The following is a 22,674-nucleotide window of genomic DNA, read 5'->3' as shown; positions in this document are numbered from 1 at the left end:
TGTAAAATGAGCATTTTGCAAGTCTGCTGTGAAAATCCCAGTGCTGTCCAGCTCATCACCCCTGACTTCTTCCTTCCTCCCCCACAGGTTGTATGTGAACTGGCGGTTCATGAGAGGAATAGAGGCACAGTTCCTGGCTCTGCAGAAAGGTTTTAATGAACTTATTCCTCAACATCTCCTTAAGCCTTTTGACCAGAAAGAACTTGAGGTATGTTTTATCCACATGGATTATTGTTCTGTAATTTGCTTGATCCACAGTCAAGCACTGATTTAAAAAACAAACATAAAACAAACAAACCACAAAACTTATTCCATTCTATATACCAGAAAGCTGAGTATTTGTTTAACCAAACCCTCTTAGGTTTATTCTAGACATTCTTTGGGTTCATATTATTGAGAGGGCTAGTTAAACAGGGAAAGATAAATACACCATGGTTTCTATCCAAGGACTAATGCTCAAGGCAGGTGGTCTGAGAAGGAGGAAACTCTGCAAGTTTGAGGAATTGTTGGCAAGACCAGACATGTTATTTAGCCCAGAACCTGTTTTGTCCAGTAACTTTTCATACATGGCTGTTTCTGTTTGCACACAGGAATTGGTTTGCAGAAGTAGAAGAGTTGAGCATATAGAAAAGAAATTAATTTGTCTTCTTATCAAATCCTGAGATGCAGAAAGCTACTTTTTAAAATAGTTCCTGTTACAGCAATTTTTCCTCTGGTTTTGCTTCCTAGAAAAAATAAGACAACCTGTGGAATATTCATCATTTGTGGTTTAGAAAGCATTTTGTGCTAGTCAGTCATGCATTTTGGTTAATTCCACAAAGTTCTTGCATTCCATTTGCTTAAAAAGGTAGATTAAAAATCCATTAAATATTTCAATACTCCCCATGTCAGAACAGTCTCAACTCCCCTAATGATGTGAGCAGGTGTAAGTGGGTGCTGTCTTGGTGGCACAGCAAGGCAGCTGCTAAAGGGCAGCTCTCAGCAATGGGATCCTTACTGTGGAATATTATGGGAAATTTAAAATACAACACACGTTTTGTTTTGAGGGGTGAAGTTTGCTCTGTGCTGTTTATTTGTTGTTGCCAGAGGAGGTGGTTAAATCATGGCCAGCAGCAACTTCCTTTTTGCAACCTGGTGTCATGTGGAAAAGAGATTGAAGTGATATGTCTGGTCTGTGTCAGATATTCTCACAAATGGTGTCAAAAAACAGATGAAAAGTTTCACTCGTTTGTTGTGGAACAACAAAGCAACTCAGATGTTCCCATAAGCTGAGCAGGATTCCATTGGCACCTCTAGGACAGTCCTGCAGCAGCACAATGGTGCTGTGCCACAGCCTTATTCCAAATCAGTGCTGTGCCCTCATAAAGACAGGCTGTATCTTCCAGGGAGCACAGATTCACTAAAACAAATTTTGCATGGGCTCCTGACTCGTAGATGCTTGTGGAAGTTCTAATGTTGATAAAGCACTGCTTGGGGTCAGTTTCCCTGCAGTCAAACTGGAGAGATTGGCTGCCAGTTCTGTACTGGTTTGAAAGGTTACCTTGCACCAAAAAGGTGGGTGAAGCATCTAAACAATGCCAGGCTTGGTGACGTGGTTGGATGTGTTTTATAACTGCAAACCTGAAATTACTCTGGACTTTAAAGCGCTTCCTAATCTTTTAACAGCTGATCATAGGAGGCCTGGATAAGATAGACCTGAATGACTGGAAGTCCAACACACGCCTAAAGCACTGCATGGCTGACAGCAACATTGTCAAGTGGTTCTGGCAAGCAGTGGAAACGTTTGATGAGGAAAGAAGGGCAAGACTGCTGCAGTTCGTGACGGGCTCGACGCGTGTCCCACTTCAAGGTTTCAAGGCTTTACAAGGTGACTGATGTGGAGGCTGAGTTAATCTGTGGTTGGAGAAAGGGATAAAAGTGGTGTGGTACTTACAGGCCCCTTGTAAAATATCAGCATATGACTGGATAAGTCAAGCACTTGCAAACTTCAGAGCTTGAGAGCTGTTTTACATTTGTCAGCAGCTCAGCTGCTGCTGAACACTTTGGCTGTTGCTGATAGTGATGGAAGCTGGTGGATCTGTTACTGTGCAGTGCTTTGACTGCTGTCAGTTTTGGCTCGTCAGTCTCCTGCAGCTCTGTGCTCTGAGGTTCAAATCATTCCATGCAAGTGTGCACAGGGATATATGGCTGACTAAAGAACTTTTTCATGTGAGAATTGTATTCCCCTCAGTGTTCAGCAACAAACCATTAGGCTTTAAAGCAAATTTCTGAAAATTGCAGGTTTTTATCAAAAATGTGGCAGTGTCCTTGGCTGTTCTGATCTCCTGATCACATTCCATTTGTTGGCTGGCAGTAAATTGATGTTCAAAATTAAAATACTAGTTCTGTTTTACAAGGAAAACCTTCATGCACTTAAGTATTTTCATTTTTGATGATGCAGCTTCATTAATATCAAATTTAGCAGCTTTCCAAAATACCAGTCTGTAAAATGATTGTCACAAACAGCCCTATCTCTTCTGCCATCCCTTCATCAGCTGCAAATATCTCTACAGATTTAGCCTAGGACATACTTAGGCTTGCAGCTGGAGCTGTAATTTCCTCTCTTGCCTTTTTATACTCAGCAAAATGTGTGTGTGTGAATGAGGCTTTGTTGAAGTGCATTAACTAGAATGTCTGTCTAAGGTTCTACAGGCGCTGCAGGACCCAGACTGTTTACCATCCATTTAATAGATGCAAACACAGACAACCTTCCAAAAGCTCACACTTGGTAAGATGGAAACACTCTGCTTCCTCTCCCTTTGTCTTGATTTAAAGGAGTCATCTCTGTCCTGGGCAGGGGTTAGGCATATGATGCACATGGATGACTCCAAGAGTGCTCTGTTAGCTTGGATATATCTCCACTCTGCAGCCAGCAAAATAATTTGCCTTTCTTAAAGGTTGTCTTCTATACTATCTGTGGTTTTCATTTATTCCAGTGGTGATAATTCTGGGTACTGAGATGTTTGTAAGTTTATTTCTTTATTACAAAGAAGTGTTGTCAGATGTCGAATGTTGCAAGCTCATGCTGTTGCTGCAGTATAGGCATAGCCTGAGCCCTTGCACGGAAATCTCACTCCATCAGAGACAGGAAATGGTGTCAGCAGCAGCAGACTGTCTGCAGGCAGGGCAGGGAGAGGGCTTGCCTGATGTGTTGCTTTTTTCTTTACAAGTCTCCTGCATCTTCCTCTTCCTCCTCCTCATCCCAAACGCTGCCCTATTAAGCTGTGCATTCCTGCTGTAGAAATAGTTGTTTTTCATCTTGTCTCCTTTGGTCACTGAGACAGCTGAGAGTTTTTACAGTTTCTATCTATGTGTAGCCTCTTCACATTTCTCCCCCAATAAGCACTTCAGATCCATCAGTGTTTTGTTACTTTCCCTGCAGCTTTAACCGGATCGACATTCCGCCTTATGAGTCATACGAGAAGCTTTATGAGAAGCTGTTGACAGCTGTGGAAGAGACGTGTGGGTTTGCTGTGGAATGAAAAAGCAACCAAAGGAAACAGATGCTAGCTCATGGACCACCAAATCAAAAGCTAGAAGAAGCTTGCTGTGAACTTCCTGCTAAGCTGTCTGAAACATCTGAACTCTGACAACTTAGAGATGAGGCTGTTTCCCTTAGGTCGCTGGTGGATTTGGGGGGGAGGGTCGGGGCTTTTCTTGGTGGTTCCCAACTCTATTTTCTCCCCTTTGTTACAATAACCCCTTCCCTCTTCTTCTATCCCCCCTGAAATGCAGCCAAATTCAGCATTTGGCTTTGGTTACACAGGATATTCTGCTAGATTTGTAACACATATTGTGATAGGGTCAGCGACCTGTGGGGCTTTTTTAATAGGAGAATCAAAGTGTATTTGAGAATGAGCTTAATTTGCTGAGGACTTAAAACTGGTAGGTGCACCTGGTTAGTCTGTCTTAAATCAAGGTTGAGCCTTTGTAGAATCCAGCAGGTGCAGAGTGTCTGACTGGCACCAGAATTTGCATTGCACATTTTAAACATCTGTTTAAAAAGTAAACTTCTAGCAGAAAATACCTCCATATGAACATTTAACTGAAAGGTAAAGAAATCCAAATTCTGCCTTAGCAGGAAGCTCCCAATGGAAGCTGTGGCTCACCTTAAGAAAAGTGAAGGAATCTGGGACAGCTTAAACGGTATTGTGTGATTTCTTTTTGGTTGTCCTGGCTGAATCTAATTGTTTTGCACGTGAAAACAATTCTTTCCTCCAGCAGAATTACTTTCCATCGTTTGTTCAGATATAAGTACCTTGCAGAGAAGCCTTGTGAGGAGGAGACAGAGGATAAAGATCCATTCAATCCCAAAGCTGTGATTTCTGTGCCACTGTTTTACCCAAGATGTGTTTGTGTGACTTTAAATTCTAAGACTCACATGGAAATCACTAAAAGTCAAGTTAACAGAACAAACTCCTGCTTCAAATTTTTTGGCCTTGGGAAAGGTTTATTTGGAGATTGAGGTGAAAGGGGAACTATATAGTGAATACATTCTAAATGTTACAGAAAGCTATTGGAACAATTTATGACTTCAGTTACATAGAGATGAAAATTTCTCCAGAGAGCCATAAGGCTATTTTTTCCAATATCTGAAACTAATATTAAAAGGTTTGTTCTCTAACACAGGGGAAACAAAAGCAAATCCAATACCTGAGCGTCTTGATTTGAAACACAGGAGTCTGCTAAGGAAGGCAGGAGCCTCCCTTGTAATGGAAAATGTAAACCCCTTCCCTCCAAATTATTATCATTTTGAAATTAAGGGGTTTTCAGGCAAAGATATGAGAAATAGGAATAATGGCTCTTTACTAGTATATATAACAAGGCAATAATACAGAAACACTGGCTTAAAGGGACAGAGTCAGGCTAGGAGCTGACACCCTGTTGGTCAGGGTGGTGATGGCAGCCCGAGTTAGTGGTGGCTGCAGTCCTGATGAAGTGATAGATGTGGTTCTGTTGAAGCAGTGATCCTGTAGAAGGGTCTGGTCTTCCTCTGAAGGTCTCCAGTGGTGGTTGTGTAATCTCAGATTATATCCAGGTAGGAATGCTTGGTTCCTCCCCTGGGTGGAGCATCTCAGCATGATGTGATTTTGTCAGTCATGCTTTGAGGCTCCATGGCCCATTAACAGAAGATAATTCCCCCAGAGGGAGTTAGCAGGGATGTGTCATGGAAGAGATAAAGAGCACTGCCCCAGTTGGTTTTAACAGATTGTGATGGAATACATACTTTTGGTTACATCTTACATTGTAACCTAAGACACTGAATCACTAACATTTTTCCAGTTGGCACACCAAGATGAGACAATATTTTAACAAATAACATGGCTTCAGAGAGACCCAGTTATCTATCAGACATGTCTAAACTTAAGCAGACTTGCTTGTATAGGATTTTTTTTTCTTTGGCAAGCCTGATTTTTAGAGAGATTCATGACTGAACCACTTAACAGTTGTTACATTAATGGAATAGTGCATTGAAATTCAGCTGTGGGTAAGAGACTGTCCTTAGGAGATGTCTACTGGAATACTTCTATTTTGTTTTTTTTATTTAATTGCATTTGGTAATAGCTTTAAACTGTGATAGGACAGAAAGTAGACACTTGTCAAAACCTGGCATCTTTCTCTGTTTTGTTTGTTTGTGGTTTTCTTTTTGCCATTGACCATAATTCTTGTGATTTGTTGTCGGGAATTGCATTGGAGGTGTAAAATTGTACCATATTGTGAGATTTGCACAGGGTAGCTAAAGATGCTCATCCTGCAGGACTGTACAGGAGAGGCATGTTCAGCCCCTGTTCTGTAGGGATCTTTTGGCACTTGGAGACCAGTTTCTGCAGTCCTGGTTGTTGGGATATGCAGCAGTTGGCAGACAGCATCCCTACAGTCCCAGGCTGAGTAGCAGAGTCCCCACAACCCTGGATTTTCCAAATTGCTTTGAAGTGAAACCTGTTCATAGAGTGTATTTAATCCTTTCAGTACGTTTGAATGTGCAATAAACCAGTCAGATAGGAAAAATGCAAAATGGATTATTGCCCAAAAGCTTTGCATGCAGTCTCATGTGGATTTTTCACTAAAAGAAGTGTAAAAAAACCCCAAAAACCCAGATACTAAAGCCCACCCCTAATAAAAATCCCGTCACACCTGCAGCACAACTGGCTCAGTACAAACCAAGTGAGGTGAAGGGAAAGGCCCCTGATTTGGAGATCTTTAGGTCAAGTAGCTTTATGTCAACGACCCAGTTGACATAAGATAGTTCCTAATGTCTTTGCTAGGTCAGTGTTTTATTGAATGCACAAAATAAGAATAGGCAAGGATTGTTGTTTGGAAAAGTCCGTCTGTTTTTTGCTGTATTTTAAAGCCCTTGTCAAGGTACCTCCTCCGTGCTGACAGTAATGAGAATAGGGCACTGTCTTTTAAATTATTTCAGTTCTCTTTTCAACAGCTTCACCACCTCTCCCGTCGTGTTGTCTTTGCAATTTTGTGCCACTTCAGTGACGACAGAGACATTTTTTGTCTTGTTCTGTACATGCATTTGAGGCAGGCCTTAAAGCTGGTTGGGTGGATGGAGGAACAGCAAGAAGTGAGGCAGATTGGCTTTGGAGCCATGGGCTGTTTGTTCTTCCTGTGCCCACCTCCAAGGCCAGGGAAGGACAAAATGCCAACAGGAGTTAGCTTGGCTTGAGCCAGTGGCTCTCAGAGGTCTGGGATAACCTCAGCTGTCTGAATTTGTGTGTCCATTCCCACTCGCTCTGCCAGCACTTTGAACTTGGTTGTTATTCTCAAACTTGCCCAAAGAAAACCATGGAGTCCCGTGTTGGTGTTGCCATTCCACGTTCCAGCGCCGAAACTCTTGGGTGTGACCCGAAGGGAAGACCAGGCACAGCGTGGGTGTCACTGCTGTGCCACACAAACCCCTCTGCTGCAGCAGCCCTGCCCTGGGACTGCTCCTCAGCCTCTCCTCTACGCTCAGGGATGTAGGAAACCACCACTCTGCTCGTGTGCTCCAGCAGGCTGTTGGATGGATGGGTGTGAGTGTTCTCTTGGGCATTATGTTAGACAGGACCCTGCTCCAAAAAGGCTGCTCCAAGCTCCAGGCGGTGCCATCAGCTCAGCAGTTTGTCCTCAGTTCAGGTGGAGGTGGTTGTAAAATCCAGCAGGTTTTGTAAATTACTGATCCAGCCACCAGGCCCTCTGGAGCCTGTGCCCAGGTTCAGGGCTGTGTGGCACAGCAAATTCCCAGAAACACAGTATGGATCTGGTTTTAATCTGTTCATTTTTTTTTGTTGTTGTTGTTGTTGTTGTTCCTCAACCACTTTATAATGTATTTTTTTAATTTATTATTTTGTAATGTCATGTTTAAGTATTGCTGCTATCCTTGTTATTCTTCACACTGTTTTTATTGCAGATTTATTTTGTGGAAGTTGTACACTAATGTTTCATTTTATGTCTAAATCAAAGTATTTAAGGAAATACTAGTTCTATTTAATGTGGTTATGGAACCAGCTGGAATAAACAGTGATTGTATAGTAGGCTGGACCCAGGAGGTCATGTTCATTTTTGTTACATATGCAATAAACTCACAACTTTAAACTCTTGGTAGCTACTGTTTTGTTTGTTAAAATATTTGTGGGAATCAGAGGAAAAGAGAGGACAAAGTATCGAAATGCAACTGATTTAACAGCTCTATAAGGATTGCCCAGATGAAAGTCCTCCTCTGCAGGGAGAATACTTTGTTTCAATAATTCACGTTAATCTTTTTCCCCTCTTGTCTCATTATTTGTCCTGATACTTTTCCAAAACCTCAGTTTGCAGAAAAATTATAATCTCCCCCTTAATGAAAGCTGGAGAAAGATTCACTAATGTTGATGAATCCTTGCTTTCCTGTTTGTTTGGGTTTTTTTCCCTAATTACTGCTGCTTTGCAGGTGGAGAAGGACAGGAGAAAGTCCGAGGAGGATGCTTAGTGTTGGTGTGTGCTGCAGCAGCGCCTTCCCTCCCTGATGCTGAAAGCTGGGGTTTCTTCTGGCCATAATTCCGTTTAATAAATAAAAAGGAAGGAGTGCAAATAAAATGCTTTTTATTCTTTGAGTAATTTTACAGTATGAACAAATGCTGCAGCCCACCCCTCGTGTCAGCCAGCAGCAGGGCCTGAACGATTTCATTACCTGGAGCAGGAAATAGTGTCAGTCCTTCAGTGCTCTGCCACACACTGACACCGCCGTTTTCTTTAATAACGACTTTTTGTGAAGTTTTCTTGATTTCTGCTTTCCTTTTGGTGCTAAGAGAGAGGAGGATCCTTGTAGCCTGCTCCAGGGGGATCCCGTGCAGGGGTCCCGGACCCCCTTCCCCATTGCTGAGCCCCCAAAGTTCAGTTCTGCCCCCCTCCCCATTGCTGACCCCCCAAGGTTCAGTTCTGCCCCCCCCTCCCCATTGCTGACCCCCCCAAAGTTCAGTTCTGCCCCCCCGGCCCCGCCCCTCACGCACGTGCGGCCCTGGCCCCGCCCCCTCCCCCGGGAGCACCGCCCGCCCGGCAGGGGGCGTCCCGCGCCGCTGCCCGCCCGCCCCCTGTGTCTCTATGGTAGGTTGGCCGGGCCGGGCCCGCTCGCGCCGCCCGTCCCCGCGCGCCGCTCTGTCCCTCCCTGGCCGTGTCTCTATGGTGCGGGGCGGCGCGGTCACGTGGCGCGGGCCGGGCGGAAGCGGCGGGAGCGGCGGTTAAATGAAGCGGGGCCGGAGGGGCGGCGGGGCCGCTGAGTGCCGGGGTGACCCCTCCGTCCCGCGGAGCCGGTGAGTGCCGGGACAGCCCTGCCGCCCCACGGGGCGTCCCTGGGCCTCGCCGGACCCCTCGCTGCGGGGTCGGGCGCTGCTCCCGGCTGGGCCTGTCCTCAGGGACGGGTCGTTCTCCCCCCTCTCCCCGCGTTCCCTCAGGGCCCGGTGTCCGTTCCGTCCGTTCCTCTTCCCCCGCGTCCCTTCAGGGCCGGTCCTTCCCCTCTCTTGCCGTCAGGGACGGGTCGTTACCCCATAGCGCTTCCCTTCAGGGACGGGTCCCTCGCGTCGCCGTCCCCGTGTCCGTCCTCCCGTCCCCCTCCACGTTCATTTAGAGCCGAGTCCTTCCTCCTCGCTCTCCCTCAGGATCGGGGACACCGCCTCCCCCTCCGGCTCCCCTCAGGACTGGGTCCTTTCCCTCCATCCCCTCAGGGCCGCTTCCCTTCTCCCCATTCCCGGGGCCAGGGGGTCCCTTCACCGCCCCTGTATCCCCCGCAGCCCCGAGGGACAGCCGGGGACAGGCGCTGCTCCCGGGGGCTCCTCACGGCTATGCCGGGTACCCCGGGCCGGGGGTTTGGAGTCGGGGACAAGCCGGAGCTGGTGGGCAGAGGAGGGTAAAAGATATTTCTCTTCTGACCCCTGTTCAGTGTGGGAGCACTCGGTGGTGTTGGGACATCTCGACATTTCAGGTATCTGCTGTGGGAGCTGCTGCAGGAAAGAAACCCCAAACACAGCTGTCCTCGGAGCTGAGGGATCAGTGTAAGAGATACTCCTCTTCCTCCTCTTCTTTCCCTTCTCTATTGATCCAAGTGCCAGCCAGCCGTGGTAGAGCACAGCCTGGAAGTGTTAATGTACACTGCGTTTATGGAATAAGTTTTTCTGCCCCTGGAGCTGACCTTGTTCCCCCAGATAGCTGGAGGCAGGTTGGGATCCCACCCAAGTCTGAGGCTGTGGGGAAGAGCTGTGGGGAACTCCAGCGTGTGTGTGAAAGAGGAGTGTGAGCTGGCCCGGGGCAGTGCTTTGGGGTGGGTAAAATGTGGATTGGCTTAAAGAGTCATCCCATGGATCCCTGGCTTTGCAGCTGTGCTGGCTGGAACCCTGGGTGGGTAACAGCTGCTTGCACCTGCCAGCCCAGCCTGGGGAGTTTTTCCTTTCATCTCACCTGTGCTTTATGGCCTGGAGTGTTGTCTTTGAGTGTCCTCCAGTATTTTACTTTAGAATCTTACTGACAGATGCTTAGAACAGTTTTCATAGAAATAAGTTTAGTTGTTGATGTTTCTGTTCAGTTTCTTATGGTTTGGTCACTGTCCTGAGATCTCTGATGCTTTGAAAGAGAAGAGCTGATATTGCTGCTGTGCACTTTTATTTCCATAATTCAGGCATGGTGCTGAAGGACTAAAGCTTGATGTCCATGTGCTTTAAAGAGTATTCCCTCTTGTGTTTCTTTCCCTATGAAACAGCATTGCTTCAGGCAGGAGTTCTAGAGGGTGCCTTGGTGGCTGAGAGGCACAGCCAGTCCCGATGACCTGTGGGCAGATCTCTGCTTCTCTATTCTGTCTCTGTGGAGGTTGATTCCTCTTTTTGAACGACCTCTGCTCTCCCACCTGATGCACTTTAGAGCTCTTGCAGGTTTCTAGTGGTAGCAGTGGAGGGAAAGGCAGGTGTCCCCCATCAGGCATTCAGACTGGCCTTTGCAGGCTCAGCTAATGTGGCCTCTCCTGCTTTCAGAGAGGATGGCATGAGGGTTTTTCCTCCAGCAACCTGTTTGGAAGGTGAGGCAGGAAATCTGAGACCCATCATTCTGCAGATCCAAATCTTGAGCAGCTTCTGGTACATCCCTGAACAGGTACAGGGCCTGTGCAGCTCAAACCACATGGTAAAAACCACTTTGTTTAGGACTAGGAGGATTCCAGGCACAGCTTTCAATTCCAGAACTCTGGGATTTACAGCTTTAATATGTGCTTTTAATTTCTAGATGAATGCTGTGCAAAAATTCCACTGCCTTACATCAGGCTTTCTGCAATTGTAAACACGTTAATAGATTTCATGTGCTGGGTGTCTTGGTGGTGTGACTGCATGTTAATAAACAATCATCTTGACAGGAGTTTGTGCCTGGAACACCAAGACTTGGGAAGGGACTCAGGCAGATTTCCTGAAGATCTGTAGACATTCAGCCTGCTTGGAGGTGCTGCATTGTGGTAACAGGCTTTCTTCCATCTCTTTTTCTTGCTTCCTAGGATGTTTTCCTTCTGGTTGGCCTGGCTGCAGGCAGTCAGGGCAGGAACAGCAGTTCCTAGAAGGGCACTTGGGGCAGGTGTTCCTGGTGATAAGGTGCAGTCTGGATTCCAGCAGGGTGCTGGCAGCCTGTTCCTGGCCTGGAGTTTCAGGAGCTGCCTCGGAAATCCAAATTCCGGGGTAGACCAGTGCTTTGTCTGCCTGAGAATGCAGTGGGCGTTCCTGCTGCTGGCAAGGCTTGTGCTTTGAAATTGGACACAAATCACTGAAAAGTCCTGTGGCAAGAATAGGTGGGGCAAACAGACAATTCCAGCGCAGCTGGAGAGAGGCAGGAAGCATTTCCCAGGGGCCAGGAGCTGATTAGCAACCTGGAGTAGCACAAACCCAAGTGCAAGAGACGTGGAGCCCTTCGGGTGTTGTTTAGTGCCTGCTGGAAGAAGCTCCCATTCATTAATTTGGAATGGGTGTCTTATTTTTATTTATATCTTTCTAAAGCCATTGTGAGTGGTTTGCTGTGTCTGAGCGCCAGCAGTGCTGGGTGTTGGGGCTTGCCACTGGCTGCATTCTTTCTGGGACAGTCAGAACTGCACCACTAATTCCTCTCTCCAACTGAAGTTTGGAGTTGTTTTTTTTTTTTGTTTTTTTGCCGACGGATTTGATCTGGAGATATTTTAAGACTCCCTTTAAATTATTGAATTTGGACATCATTGTAACTGCTTAAAGATGAGGGATTAATAGTCTCCAAAGCCTGTGTGTACACTGAAGTGATGGTGGGGTTTAGAGTTGCTTCATGTAACTGGGATTACTCCCAGTGGGACCAATCCCAGTGGGACAGGTGCCTTTTTAAATACAGCAGAAGGTGTGAAACTCACAGCTGCCTGGGACAGCAGCTGTCTCCCTGGAGATAAGGTCATTTGTGTACAGGCTGGGAGTTCCTGTGTTTGAAATGCAGCTGAATAATGGGCTGGCCAACATTATTCCAGAGTAGTTTTGTTTTTAAGGAGGTTACTGGAAGTGGGAGATGTGGGAAACTGGGGAGGGGTGGGCAGAGGAAACAGGAAAAGAGGGGGGGAAAAAAGCCACTTAGCAGTGTCCTGGTGGCTCAAGTAAGTTATCCTTGTCAAAGCACTAAGATGAGAGATAATAGGGAGTGTCTCACTGAGCTGGGATAATCTCATTCTCACCAGCCTTCATGTCACTTTTATAGAATTTCAAGTTTATTTTGGACTATCTCGGGAGTGGTGTTTTTCCTCTGGGTCAGCGCTTAAGGGTTTGCAATAGTTTTAAATTCATAACAATCCTTGAGAAAGCTTAATTCCTGAGGATGGGAAATGATATTCCTTCTGAATGACACCTCTCTCCTAATTACCAACCCTGCTGTGGTTCCCTGCCTGTGTTCATGAGGGGAACTGTCAGTGCCTGATTAAGTGGAAAAACCATTGGGCTTTAGGGAAGGATTTCTCCGTGGGGCAGCTGCTACCCCGAGCCATGCAGTGTTCCTGACCCAGGTCAGCAGGAATTGAAATTAAATGTGTGGATTCCTCTCTGGCTTTAGGGTGCCCCACTCCTGTGCTGATGCTGGTGGTGTCCAGCTGCTCCCAGGGTGAGCTTTGGAGGCTGTGGTTGCCCCTTGTAATGAGAAGCGAGGTTGATGAGCTGAAATAAAACTGGGAGTGTTTGTGGGTGGCAGAGTGGCCTGAAATGTTTTCAGTGGTGTTGCTCCCTCAGCCTGCTCTCCCCTGCAAGGAGGCCAAGCTACTGTTTGCATTATTCAGAGAAACATTTGGATGGGATCTGTAGAGGCATCACGTGATGCTGCTCTGCAGCACACGGTGGTCGGGATCTGCACTAGCTGGAATCTCTTTTTGGGTGAATATAAGAATGAAAAATGGCCTCAAGAAATATGTTTTGTCCAAAGCACTCCTTGCACAAGGCTTCTGTACTGCTTTATCCAGACTGACGTGCTCTTACCAAGCTGTGGGCACTGCTCCTGTTATTCCTTGGAGGAAAGCAGGCAGGGGTTGGCTTTTTGCAGCCTTTGCAAAACCAGAGCAAGGAACAGATTTACACTTCTACTTCCAAATCCCATCCCAAAGACATGATGTGTTTTTGTGTGATGGATGGGGAAGGAAAACCTCTCCCTGATGCAGATGATTTTTGCCTGAAGGCCAGTCTTGGAAGGAGCACTGGCCCATGTACCCCTGGCAAGTACAAGCTCTGTTGGGCAAACACATTTCAGGGGGTTGGCAGAGAGAAGGGACAGCAGTGCTGACAAGCTGCCTGCAGCACAGCCACGATGCTGCTGAGGACTTTCCTCCTTTCCCTGCTCTGCTGTCATGTGCTGAAATGCAATTTGAGGGAGATGACAGCAGCAGCATAATGGGGAGGCAGGAAAGGCAGCTCTTTCTTTCCTTTCAGGAAACCAGCAGGGTAGGGCATTTAATGCCTCCTGTGCTGCTGGGATTTCCAGCTACGGATGAGCAAGACCTGGGAGCAGTAACTTGGCTCATGTAAATAGTTCCTTGTAGATTGTTAAAGCAGAATCCTTTTAGTGGAGCTTCATTGTGTATCAACTGGGAGGTGCCCTTGGATCTGCCCAGACCAGCTCACAGGCTGGAAGCACCTCTGCCTTGGACACAGTGTTTGTGTTTATTTAGCAATTTGTGGCTGTTTCTACTGATCCTCCAGCCCAGGTAGTTAAATAATCTGTCTGATAGTGCAGCACCCAGGCAGAGAATTTCTGTTCTGCTGTGAGGACTCACCCAGCGTTGGACACAAATGTGTTGACCAAGGGTGGGCACAGGATTCACTGCCTGAGAAAGTCTGTCATTAAGTGCTCTGAGTGCAGCCTGTAACCCCCTGGCTGTGGCCTGTGGTGGCTTTTGCAGTCCTGTGTCTGTGAAATGTTGGTTTGCCTTGGGATGGGTGGTACAGTCTCGTTAATCTACAGGAGAGTTAACATGCAGCTCTTCTTTTCTCCCTTTTTAGCTCATCATTCATTCTTTGTGAACTTTAGTAGTCTCAGAAGGGATTCATGCTGGATGTGGAGCATCTCTAAATCCAGCCACCATCTAATTTCACTGTTTTCTGTTCTGATACAGTAGTATTTACCTCAAACGCAGCCTCTTTGCTTTTCTGCTATTTTAACATACTCAAACTCCACAGTGGCCACTGCCACGTGATGTGGGTGAAGTCAGGCTGGACAACTGTCATGAGCCTGGAAGGCTGCCCTGGGTTTTCACTGCTGGGAGCTTGCTGGGCTGGAATTGGCCGCAAGGCCACACGTGGCTGTAAACAAAACTAAACCCAGTTTTACAAAGGCTGTTGCTGCCTGTCTGGAATATCTTTTGACAAGTGGTCATCTGTGCTGCTGGAGCAGTAAGGAGGTAGTTGCAGTTCTTCTGTGACAATGCTCCTCCTGCAGCAGTTGTTGGGTGCAAGAAGCAGCTTATTTTTTACTCTTTCCAGCAGAAATTGGTGCAGAGCATGGATTTGTTGCTCAGGTGTTGGCACCTGTCTTACGGGGTTTCTGTTGGTATTTTACTCTGAGTAGGTAAGGCCGTTTAAGACTTAGCACTGTGAGCTTGGCCTGTTGGCCCAGTCTGGCTCTAAACTGGCTTTTGTGTATATTTAAACCCTTAATTGATTGTGTAAAAGCATCTTTCAAAGTGCCTGACCTTGCAGGAGGGAGCACATGTAATTTGAGTGGTAGGGATAGGCTGTGGCTGTATCAGCTTAAGCTGCAGTTTAAGATCTTCCCCCTTCTTGCATTTTATTTTGCCAGCTTAATTCTGTTCTCCCAGTTCCACCATGTGTGGAGGGTATCTGATCTGAATCCTACAAAAATGTTTTCCAGGGCAGTTCCTTTCAAAGCTGTAAGAAATGCTGGAGGAGCTCAGTGTGAAGGAAGGAAACAAGGGAACATGACTGTCCTTAACAGGTATTGAAGTGAAACCCTTCTGAGCACCAAGCCACAGCTTCTGGCTGCTGACCTTTGGAGCTGTGGCAAGTGCAGATGCTTAATGCAATGTCATTACATTCATACCCTAAAAAAGGGCGTGACTGTTGGAACCAGAATATGTGACCTGTGAAATCATTCTTTTTGCAAGTCCTTCACTCTGGGATGTGTGACACCTGGAAGGGTTGGTGGCAGGCTTTTAAGTCAATAGTTCTGGAAGTGCTGTGCAGATTGACAGGGACCTTCTTTTTGCCAAGGTGGGCTGCTGCAGTAAGTCAGATTTTTTTCCCTGTTTGCCACCTCAAGGTCAAGTTTCAGCTTTTGTGTTGTCAGCAGCTTTGAGAACGAGGTGAGGTGTGCTGTGCTTGAAAGCAAAGTTTTTTGTGATAAGTTCAGGTCACATTTAAAATAAAATAAAATACAAAAATACCCCCTTCCACATTTTTATTGGTGGTGCATTATGCTTGTAATTTTTTCTGGAGCACAGCTTCCCACGTGCAGCTTAGGTGGTTTCCTGAGTGAGTCTGATGGGCAGCTGCTCAACATCCAGGCTGCCATCAGAGCTTATCAGTTCCTTGTGGTTTTCAAGTCCTCTGGCTGCCACTGGAACTGAACCTGACTCTGTGCTTTCCAGCCCTTTTGGTTTTGGTCTGCTTAGCCCTCTCTGCTGCTTTTCACAGCAGTTTGCTGGTTGTGTGCAGCCTGGTTCTCCCTGCTCTCAGTGCCCCTGCAGACAGGGCTGTGAGCTGAGCAGGCTGCTGGTTGCTCATCAGTGTGAATGTCAGTGCCACTGCCTGTCCCAGCAATCTTAAATCCTTTATTTCTGTTTCCTCTCCAGTGAAAACAGTGCTAGGATGGGAACCTGAATGCTCCTGAAGACATTCATCCAGCTTGTTAAATAACTACTTAAAAGGTTGCACTTGGATTTCTTTGTTCTGTTAAACTCTTTAAAGTGGCATTCAGGATGCCTTAAAAAAGAAAAGAAAAAAGGTAGGAAAACTACTGAGGATTTGGAGAGGAAATGCTCTATCCTTTCTCCTGGAGGGATCTGTGAAGTACAAGTAAGAGAGGAGCACTCTGCTGTATATCCTGGGGCTCACAGGGCATTTCCCCTGCTCTTTTCCATGGGGCTGCTGGGTTTATGGAGAAGAGAAGGCAGCTGCAGTTAATGCTGTGTGGAGCTGTGGCAGGTACGTGCAGCACCTGGGGCTTTGTGGAGTCCAGCCCTTTAAACCCACAGGTGACTGAATCTTGGTGCTGATCAAAGCAGCCCCTGGCTGTGAGTTCAGGGAAAGGAAACTGGAAGTAAAACTCGCTCTAGAAGCAGCAGAACTGCAAATCACGTGGTTTCACATGCTCTTCCATTCATCCCTACCCTTACAGCACAAAATCAGAGCAAATGAGTTCTTCTAAATGCTGGTTTGGGAGACAGGCTGTGAGCAGAGCAAGGCTGGGTTTGTGTGTGGGTCTGTAGCCAAGTGCTGGGCTGCTGGTGTCTGAATTGTTGCACCAATGTGAAATGCCAAGCTGGCACCTGTGTTTGTGATGTGGGAGGGAGGTTTTGGATTTAGGGATTACACTGGGTGATCTTGCACATGCCAGAGGTCTGAGGCAGGCAGAGTACTGCCCGTACAGGAGCTAACTCCAGGAACGCCTCCTCCCTCAAAACCTTGATTTTTCACCTCACTCTTAAAATGAGCTGCTCGAGGTAAAGGCATTAACTCTCCTTTCCAACTAGAATTTGTAGATTTAATTTTTTTTCAGGACTCAACCAGGGGGAGGGAGAATGACAGATCCAAAGGTCTCTACCTCTTGTGCAGAGAGGGGTTTCTGTGGGTTTTTGTTTTGTGGGTTTTTGCATGCATCAGAGTGAGGAGCCTTGTGCTGCTCAGGGAGATGGGATGATGGGAGCTCTGCTTTTTGCCAGAGGCACTGATGGGGGTCCTGGGAAGGCACTGAAGTGTCCACAAGTTGACCTTGATGCCAATCACCAGGGAATAGCTCAAAAGAATGGGAAACTTTCATTTATGTTACCCAGTTTTGGAAAATGAATGCAGCTGTTTCAAAACAGTCTTACATTTTAGAAAGTAGCTCACAGAGCATATATTTTGCTAGGGAAATGCAAATATTTTGCAGGTTTGAGAAGGAAAACTGGTGCCAATGTATGTGGCCAGCTGTTAGTGAATTAGGTAAAACTGGGTACATTTCCTTTCTCTTGTACTTTGTGTTTCAGATAAAAATGGTGATTGGGTACTTCAAACAATTATGATTAATAATTATGATACTGTGACCTTGATGAAATGAACTGCAAGTAAGGTTGATGAGAAGTCTTGTGATGTACAAGCAGCCAAGATATTTCCTGTAAGTCCTGAGTGGGCTTAGAAAATGGGGAAAAAACTAGTTGGGGATTTGAAGCCAAGTAATGCCTAAATATCTGCTCTCTTGATTGCCCCTGAGTAAGCAGTTTTCATTGGCCTGGAGCAGTGGCACTGATGTAGCCCATCCTGTGTTCATCTGTAGCCTCTCTTTTTGGAGCATCTCTTGGTCCCACTCCTGACTCTGCAGTTACCAGTGGTGAGCCTGGGAGGAGAGGGCATCGCTCCCTTCAGTGCTTTCCTCCTTGGGTCAGAGAGGGGAACAGGGAACTTTTGGGAAGTAACTGGAAGCTGTGATTGCTGCCAGAGTCATTCCTCATTTCCATCTTCATTCATGACCTGTCCTGGAGCTGCTGGAGCCAGTTCCAGGTTGGTGTGGTTTTGGAAATAGTGGCTGCTCTGCTGGGATACTGAACTGTGTGTGTTGGGTGTCTTGTCTGTCAGGAGGAGGTGGGCATTCAGGTTGCATTTACTTGCCACAAAATACTTCTTGTATTATATAATCTGTTTTGGTGTGGTTAAACCAGTTCTGTGGCTCTCTGCCCTAGAAATTTTGCCTGGCTCTTTTTATTATTAATTTCAGTTTCTGTTCCTTGATTTTTTCTCACATCTCAGGAATCCTGTCTTCCCCTTCTCAGAGTGTATGTGTTTAAAATCCCGTGGTAAACCAAGCCAGCTGCTAACGTGGGAAACACTTGGGGAATACTTTATAACTCACCAGCCAGTTCTGTTTTTAAATGATCTTCAGGTTTGTTTTTTCTCTTCAGCACATGCTATGGGTCCATAAATTGGTGGCAGAGCTGCGTGGATGCTCTTGTCCTAAGTCTACCCCTGGTCTGTGCTCCTGAGAGGAGCTTTTGGCCAATACCTGTAGCAGGTTGTGCTGCTGGAAACCAGGTGGTCTTTCCTCAAGGTTCTGCCCACACACTCCTGCCTTGAGGGGCCAGGGTAAGGCTTTTGGGCTGGAATCAATGCTTTTTCCACTTTGCCCAGGCTTGGAACTGAGCAAACCTGCTGGCAGAGGCCCTGCTGCAGCCCCACGTGTTGCCCTCTGGCTCTGTCCCTTTGCAGGGTGTGAGGCAGTGGCAGTAGCTGCCCTGTGCATAGCAAATAGGATTTGTTTGTGCCCAGCAGCTCTTGTTGGGCTTATGATCAGGGGATTTCTAATTTTCAGTTGGGATGATGCTGCTTAACACGATCAACCACTGTTAAACTCTCCCTGCTTTTGCTCGGTGCCTGTTACAAGGAGCAGCCCCCAGCAAATGGTGAACCCTTTGAAATGTTTTGGTGAAATGCTTGACAGTAAGTCAGGCTGGTTTATTTCCCTTCTGTTGTGCTTTCTTTTATTTTTTTATTTTTAAAGACTGAATTTTTAGCTTTCCATTTTGGTGGTTGTCACAAGCCCTGCATTATTTAAGTAGCTTCTTTTAGCAGCTTGAAATAAGCCAGAAATTCACCTTGCTCGCAGGCTACCAGCAGACACGTTTGCTGCCCGCAGGCACAAAGTAGGAGTTGATGCTCTTCTGTCAGTGTAGGTGAGCAACTGTGGTGTTCTGTGAGGGGGAGAGGCTAAAACACAGTGATTTGATGTTGCTGACATCTCTTTCAAGTTGCTCTTTTTTTTTCCCTCCCCCCTGTTCATTTGGGATCTCAGTTCCTACCTCCCCTGCTTTCTGTCTAGTCCTGTTGCCTTGAGCTGCAGCCAGACAGGAGCACTTTGAGCCTAGTCCCATCTTGGGTATGTGGGAGTTCAAGATTTCAAATGCTGTAAATGAGGGGGGGAAAATACATTATACTGTGTTGAGAAGGGGAGCTCTCCCCTTGACTGTCAGTTTAAATTCCAGCACCATCTGAAGATGCTCATCACAGCACAAATGTGGGGTGGAGGGAGCAGATTTGAGTTCTGCTCCAGTTACTGCAGACCAGAAACGCCTTCATCTATCAGGAGATTAAATATATGCACAGCACCAATGGTGGCTATTTTTAGGTTAAGCTAAAAATATGTCATGTGGTGTTTAAAAGGATTTTGAATGGGTTTTGGAAATCCTTGTGTAAGCATTCTGTGTGCTCCTGAGACCTGCTTCACCTCATAGCAGCTGATCCCTTACCTCATAGCAGTGGTTGGAAGCAGTGGTTTTGTGGATGATATTTTTGCATGTTTGAGGAGCTTGTCCAGGAAGTCCCTGTGACCTCAGCTGTCAGTCTGAGGTCTTGTCACTTCACAGAACTGCTAAACCCAAGTCCCTGGTGGGCTCTGCTTTTCCCAGTAGCTGTTCTGGTAATGTGTTCTTTATTGAATTCACGGTAGGAAGAACCACCATGGGGAGGATTTTATTGTCTGCACAGTGAAGCAGCTGGGGTGTGCTGTGTCAGAGGGTGCTGGGCACTGCCCAGGCTCCCCAGGGAATGGTCCCAGCCCCAAGGCTGCCACAGCTCCAGGAGGGTTTGGACAATGCTCTCAGACACAGGTGGGATTGTTGGGGTGTCTGTGCAGGGCCAGGAGCTGGGCTCTGATCCTTGTGGGTCCCTTCCAACTCAGGACATTCTGTGACTGAGTTATGGAGGAATACAGAGGTGGAATTGGGTGGGACCATGTCCTCAGTGTGGTGGTTCCTCCCTGCACAGTCAGTGGGTGTCTTAGAAGTCATGATGAGAATTTTGTGTCACCTGGATACTGCTGTAGGGATTCAAGTCCTAAACCCAGCTTGATGTGCTGTGGTGCAGGTGGGAGCCTTTTAAGAAAAGAAGAAAAACTAAAAAGTTTGGAAAGTGTTTACCTGACTGCTTTGCTGTTAAAACAGTTCAAGTTTCCTGTCCTTGACTGCATTGCAGGAAAGCTGATGGGCATGTTAGAGCCTGCTTATAGGTAGCCTTATTCTTTGCCTATAAATAGGCTCTAAAATCACTGAGGTAGTGTGCAATAGCTTCTTTCCATCTGTCTTCCTTGCTTTTTTATTATTGTTTATGTAGGGCAAGACCCCAGGGTGGCTTTGATCTTGTTACTTCACATTCTTGGCGGCCTGGTGCTATAAACATGAATAAACTTCTTATTCATGCCACTAGATGGAACTGGCCCATGCTTATGGATATTTGTGTAAACTTCAGCTCTGTATTGAGTATTGACAAAATGAATTGCTAGCTCTTGGTGGAAGCTTGGCTTTCACCCTCAAAGCAGGGCTTTATTTAGCTGCTTGGGATTTTATTCAGTCTGTTTTGAAGTAGGAAGAATTGCCAGTTCTTTCCAGCCTTGGCTTTTTTTGTTGTTGCCTTGACTGTGTATTACAGTTAATGCTGTTTATTATATTCCTGCTTTTAAACCGTTTTGGTGGTGTGCACGCTTTCTTCTATGGAAGTGCAGATAGTTTTTTATCCCAAATTTAATTTCAGAATATTCCCTGTACCTCTTTCTCACTGCTGAAGGTGGAAGTGTGCAAGTTCCTCTCTACAGGAGCCAGAGTGTGGCCCATAGAAAATATGACCTTAGTCTTGTGTCTTATCCATCATTCATGGATCTGAACAGCTGGGGCTTAGCCAGCATTGGACAAAGCACCATTTGAGCTATTTGGGAGAAGATTTTTTTTTTCTTTTTTAGGTGGCTGTGCTGAGTATTTGCAGTGTCACCCCCCTGTGAAGTAGCCAGCCCTGCTAATGCATCACGAGTCCCTGGAGGGGAGAAATATCCAAGCACTCAGCTTTGCTTGGAGCAGATCTGAGCACACACCTGTCCAGCCCCTGTCTGCAGCACTTGATGCTGCAAGGGCTGGTTTGTGGCCCTCACAAGTGTTCTTGTTCCTCCCAGCCAGTCTCAGAGTGATCCTTTGGTGACCTTGGCCACACTGGGCCTACCCTGCTTCCATTTCTCCACCTTTTAAATGACAAGAAGTGAATTGATTTTGTTTGCTAAAGGAGTCAGGCAGCTGAGGATGGAAAAGTGCTATGCAGGGCTAGGTGATTGCTGTGCACAAGTACCAGGGAAAATACAACTGTAATAATGTGGATGTGACCTTTTACAAAGGCCAGAGTTTGCACTTTGAGTGACCCAGCCCCTGAGCTGCAGCTCCAGCACCTGCCTGGGATGGTGGAACAGCACTTTGATGCCACTCTGGCAAATAAAGATTTATTTCTCCTTATAAGGCAGAAAATTAAGAATCTAGTGGAAACACCCCCAAAATGTTGCTTTTCAGGTGTTTTCAAAGCACCAGTATGCCCATGATAACCTTGGAGCTGCTTACTGGAATTAGGATGTGCTACTGAGGTATCAGGGCTCACATACAGGGCAGTTGCATATTTGTGGTAATGCTGGTTAGAAGAGGCCTCTTGCTGTTCCCTCATCCAATCTTCCACTCAAAATTGGACCAGCACCAGATCAAGGATCAGGTAAATGTGGATGTTTGTAGGCAAGCCTTGAAATCTTTATGCTGGAGGTTTCCTCTGAAGAAGGTTCCCTCAGGCACTAAGCCTGTTCTGCTAGGCTTTTATAAGTGCTAAATTATACATTTTAATTTTTATTATTGTATCTTGTGCATCTGAATTAATTTCTTCATTTTACTGTCCTAGCTGCAAATCCTGTTCCCTGCAGAGGAAGTTAAGTAGAATTACTGAGGGGGAATTTCTACTGCTCTTGTGTGCTAGCAAAAAGGATTTTATAGCAGACCCACCATTTTCTTCCAGCTTATGCATCAGTAAATATTTAACAGTACAGATTCCTCTGTGCTGCAATGAGGAGATGAATACTTTCCAATAAAAGGAAAAAAAACCTCCTTTCTCCTTTCAGTCATCAAACTGTGCTTGGAGTTCCTGTATTTGTTCAGCCTCTCTGTGATAGTGGGAATGGAGAGCTGTAAGCTGACAGAGCATAAAATGGAAACCTCCTGTTTAGTTTGCAGTGATTCCTCTGGCCCCCTAATCCTGTTTGGGAGCCTCTGGCCAATTCATTGTGCCTCTCTGAGAACAGGTGGGGGTAGCAAAGCTCAGTTTCAAAAAGCCAAGTCCTGTGAGGGAACCTGATTCCTGTCATGCTCTCCTTTTGGTGTGAGAGCAGATGGTGTTTCCTGGAATTTGTACCAAACCCTTGCTGTAAATCAGGGAAATCTCTTCTATAAAATAGCAGATGGTGGTAAGGAAGTGTTCTCTGGAATGTTCCTGTGCTGTTTCACAGTGCAGGCACAAACCACACACTGACACTGCTCTGCCCAGGGTGCAGCTTCCTTCTGACACACCAGGAATGAGGGGGGTGTGGGAATGAGCTTGGAGCGTCTCTGGTGGCTCTGAAGTTGTGCCACAGCTTGGCAGCACTGGGGGAATTCAGGCT

The 22,674-nt window shown here is 46.4% G+C and overlaps 2 protein-coding genes across 5 annotated transcripts in view; both read left to right on the top strand.

Annotated features, from left to right (window-relative positions):
• The window catches only part of SMURF1 (SMAD specific E3 ubiquitin protein ligase 1), a 45,792-nt gene extending 38,169 nt beyond the window's left edge, over positions 1-7,623 (top strand). For 2 of the 4 annotated variants that reach the window (XM_066560607.1, XM_066560605.1), the window contains exons 15-18: positions 88-208; positions 1,666-1,867; positions 2,692-2,767; positions 3,422-7,623. In XM_066560607.1, the coding sequence (XP_066416704.1) occupies positions 88-208; positions 1,666-1,867; positions 2,692-2,767; positions 3,422-3,521 (499 nt within the window). In that variant the 3' untranslated portion in view covers positions 3,522-7,623. Of the gene's footprint in view, positions 1-87; positions 209-1,665; positions 1,868-2,682; positions 2,768-3,421 lie in introns of all 4 variants that reach the window. The other 2 variants (XM_066560606.1, XM_066560604.1) reach the window with 1 other exon arrangement.
• A 1,093-nt stretch (positions 7,624-8,716) lies between these two features.
• The window catches only part of RNF216 (ring finger protein 216), a 76,451-nt gene continuing 62,493 nt past the window's right edge, over positions 8,717-22,674 (top strand). Inside the window, exons 1-2 of the mRNA XM_066561077.1 lie at positions 8,717-8,816; positions 9,443-9,554. The gene's annotated coding sequence lies outside the window, so the exon portion shown is untranslated. The remainder of the gene's footprint in view (positions 8,817-9,442; positions 9,555-22,674) is intronic.

The sequence above is a fragment of the Molothrus aeneus genome, chromosome 16 (assembly GCF_037042795.1).
Source record: "Molothrus aeneus isolate 106 chromosome 16, BPBGC_Maene_1.0, whole genome shotgun sequence".
NCBI lineage: Eukaryota > Metazoa > Chordata > Aves > Passeriformes > Icteridae > Molothrus > Molothrus aeneus.
Note: the sequence above shows the minus strand (reverse complement) of the source record. Positions and strands in the feature narration are given on the sequence as shown.